We start from the raw sequence: 3,544 nt of genomic DNA, 5'->3' as shown, positions 1-3,544 counted from the left end.
TGGCGGCCGGTTGCTCTCCCACTCTGTCCGTCCTCCAGCCTGTCACAACGGGAGGAGGTTTAAAAAGAAAAAAAAGCTTACCAGACCCATACTGGTATCCACGAGAATACGGGATGAGGGAGAGGAAGAGGGCTTTTTACCACTTTAGCGTTCTTTGGAGGAGAAATGGGAAAACCTACTGTTTGTGTAACTAACTCTTCTTTAAACAGTCTCTCTCATCGTGTTGACTAGCTCTGCTTATAGGGTTGGCATGACCAGCTTATTTCTTGATAATGCTTTGCTGAAAGGAAGTTGCTTATTCTTTAAAAGTGTGACTTTATGTTTGAGCGAATTTGTCAGTAACATGTCGGTTTAGAAATCCTCTTTTGACAAAGGCTTTTGTAAAAATTATTAAACCTGATGTTTTGTATAGTCGCCTTAATAGCCTGTGATGTTTAAAGCTTTTGTATGTAGTTACTAACTTGCAATATGAAATTTCTTTCAGCATTTTTGAAATCTAGTCAAGATTTTTAAAGAAAACTAATGCTGCAGAGTTTGAACAGACTTCCCTTTATAGAGGCTATTCTTAATTGATGCTTAAGGTGTCTTTTCTTTTGACAGTACTTGTTGATGACAGAAAGGCCTTCATTGTAAAAAATGATAGCAAGATGTGGCTCACTTTCCTTCTGGGTAAGTCAAAGGAATATGTCAGGGCGGGGAAAGATTTTTCTTTCTTTACCTTTCTCTCCCTGGAATTGTAAACTGTATCAGAATGTATTTGGAAATATAACTTGGAAAAACAAAAAAGGGACAGGAAATAACTTCCTACCTGATAATGTTTGTAAAGCTGTTATTGTAGCATTTGATGAGGTATCAAAACATTTGCAGGAAAATAATTGTCCAGATACTTATGGATCTCTCCTATCCAGTCATTAATTTCTAGGAGAGAAAAAAAAAAAAGCAACTCTTAATAAGTAGTGTAATCACAACAGCTTGATTTGGAAGGATTATGGTGGAAGAACATAAAACTGTAGGGAGATGTACATTCAGATGTTACTGTATTTGAGAATATTTTGAAGTAAATAATAAAATGGCTAATGGCCAAAGTCTTGGAAAAAGCACCTAAAGTTATTGCAAAATTAAGTAAGAAATTAATTCCTGAAGTTAACAAATGTTAAGTAATAGCGTATTTGTCAGATGTGCGATTAGATATACTCTTAAAGGTATTATATTAAAAGACTGTCAGGGTATTCCAAAGATGCTGGTACTATTAATCATGCTACCAGTAGTCCTTGTTGCCAAAGGGAGTTTCTTCAGTTTGATGAATTACATTGCAAAATAGTAGCAGGAAAACAACCCTTAGCTTACAAACTAATTGACGAATAATCTGTTCCTGAATGGCTTTGCTTGCCTGTTTATTTAGCATTTCCTATACTAGTAGTTACTTAAATCACATAGAAATGTTAAACCGATGGCCAAAATTGAAAAATGCTTTCCTTTGATTGAAATTTGAGAGCAGATTAGGTAGAGAGCTTTATAACTTCTGGAGTTTGAAGTTGGCAGTGAAACCCAGATAACCTATTAAAAGCTTCAGGGAGCTATTTATATTTTTGAATAGGAGTAAACCCTTAATAGCCAAGTATGTAATAGCATAAAGTATTTGCAATAGCAAAGAAAATATACTAAATATGAAATAGTATTTTTCTGTTTAGTTTTAGTAATATTTGAATTTTTGTTGTTTTCCTTAAGCTTTAAGGTCCGGATTTTAGAAACTAAGGTTCCTACAGTTCGAGCTAGTTTTATTATAGTGTGTGGATTTCTTTTCTTTTAAGAATTGTCTCCAATTTACATGGAACATCACAGTTGTCAGATTTTCAAGGATGTTCTTATACTACACTTTGCCCTGTTATGTTGGAGTTTTATGTTGCCACTTCTGCTGTATTCCTACAGAGTCACCTTGTGGATACTTGCAAAGTATTAATCAATTTCTAGTACATTTCACATCTTGTTGCATTACAGTATCTCAGCATTTGTTGCTTTCTTGGTAAATGAGTTCTGTTTATTATGGCTTTATTCTTTGGTATTTAATTTCCAGAATTAGAATGCTTTTTATATGCCATTCATAATTGCTTTTCTTAGAACAGAACACAGGCAAAAATAGGAAATCTGCAGAATAAAGTACCAGATTTTACATAATAGCCCTAGTCTGCAAAAATCTGATCATGTGCTTTGCTTTTAGGGATTCTTAGGTTGGGTGAGAAAATGGCATCTGCATGTTCAAGTATGTAGTAGCTGTATAAGTCTTTGTAGCATTAGGACTCCAGTATTCCTCTCCTTCATTACCTGCTCAGTAAGGACATTAAAGGGATCGAAGGATGGTAATTTAAGAGAGCTAATCTGCGTGTTTTCCATCAGAAACTAGCTTAATGTGAGTCTGGATTCAGTCTGTTGAAAAATGCTGATTTGGACTCATAGTGGATGTCTATAAATTAAGCGCATTGTCTCTTGAAATGTGAGTAATTACATGAATTGCTGGGTGTTTATAAAAGCACTTCATTTTATACTCATAATAGAGTGACATTGTGAAGTTTTATAAAAATGGATTGGAAATTCTCCAAAATAACTGTGAATGTGTTTTCTTTTAATGCATTTACTTTAAATAAAACATCTGCTGAAGGGAAGAGCAAGATTTAAATATATTGTTTTCTCTATGAGATAAGTGGTATGTTTGAATCTGAAATATAATTTCCATATTAATAGATAATTTATTGGCACCAATAAAATACTTCATATTTGGCTTATCTGATGCCACATGAATTTGATATCATGCACAATACTAGTAGCTAATCTGCGTTTATTTCGGCTTTACTGTATATTCCTACCTAACATGTAATCTGTCTTAAAATTTATATTTTTTTTATAGTTGGTGTGTGTGTATATGTAAATGTATTTCAGCATCTAGTCTTACGGGGAATCTTAGAAATGTTGTTGAGAAATGAAATAATGCCTTGTGCAAATGTGAGTCTTAACAAGTAGTAACTAAGAAAGATATGGACTGCTCAGTTTCTTTCCATACAGTTACTGCAAATGTGTTTGTTGATGGAATATGGTTTGCTGTGTTGCTGACAGAGCTAATGTGCTTACCTGGAATTCTAGATCCTATCCAAATCTGCTTTTCTGAAAAAGGAATTTACAGCTCTCCATGAGAACTAACATAAATATCCTAAGTATAAAGAAAAATCTGTAGCTCCTGAAACTTGCCTAAGATATGAAATTCCATTTAATGTGAACTGTACTGAGCAATCTTTTGGTGAATTTTTTCCTAGAAAGTGTATGTAAAAGCATAAAGTTTTAAATGAAAGCTTGTGGTATTCATTTTCTAACTGAAATTCAGGCCTCTTTTAGAAAACTACTTTAGTGACTGAAGTGGAGCTGAAAAACCCCTAAGGAAGTTTCAGTGTGGTGGTGTACTATGTCAACTATTATGGGCAGTATGTAACTTGAAGAAAATGTGAAGTTGTACAGGCAGGTAGTTTAGAAATTATTTTTCTCCCCTTAGGTAATT

At 33.8% G+C, this 3,544-nt stretch overlaps 1 protein-coding gene across 1 annotated transcript in view; it reads left to right on the top strand.

Annotated features, from left to right (window-relative positions):
* Positions 1–607: 607 nt before the first annotated feature.
* Positions 608–3,544, top strand: part of LOC104537967 (probable C-mannosyltransferase DPY19L1) — a gene marked incomplete at its 3' end in the record, with an annotated part of 36,406 nt that continues 33,469 nt past the window's right edge. The window contains exon 1 of the mRNA XM_010181000.1: positions 608–669. Within this exon, the coding sequence (XP_010179302.1) occupies positions 648–669 (22 nt within the window). The remainder of the gene's footprint in view (positions 670–3,544) is intronic.

The sequence above is a fragment of the Mesitornis unicolor genome, unplaced genomic scaffold (assembly GCF_000695765.1).
Source record: "Mesitornis unicolor isolate BGI_N332 unplaced genomic scaffold, ASM69576v1 scaffold23303, whole genome shotgun sequence".
NCBI classification, from domain to species: domain Eukaryota; kingdom Metazoa; phylum Chordata; class Aves; order Mesitornithiformes; family Mesitornithidae; genus Mesitornis; species Mesitornis unicolor.
This window is presented reverse-complemented; position numbering and strand designations above follow the sequence as displayed.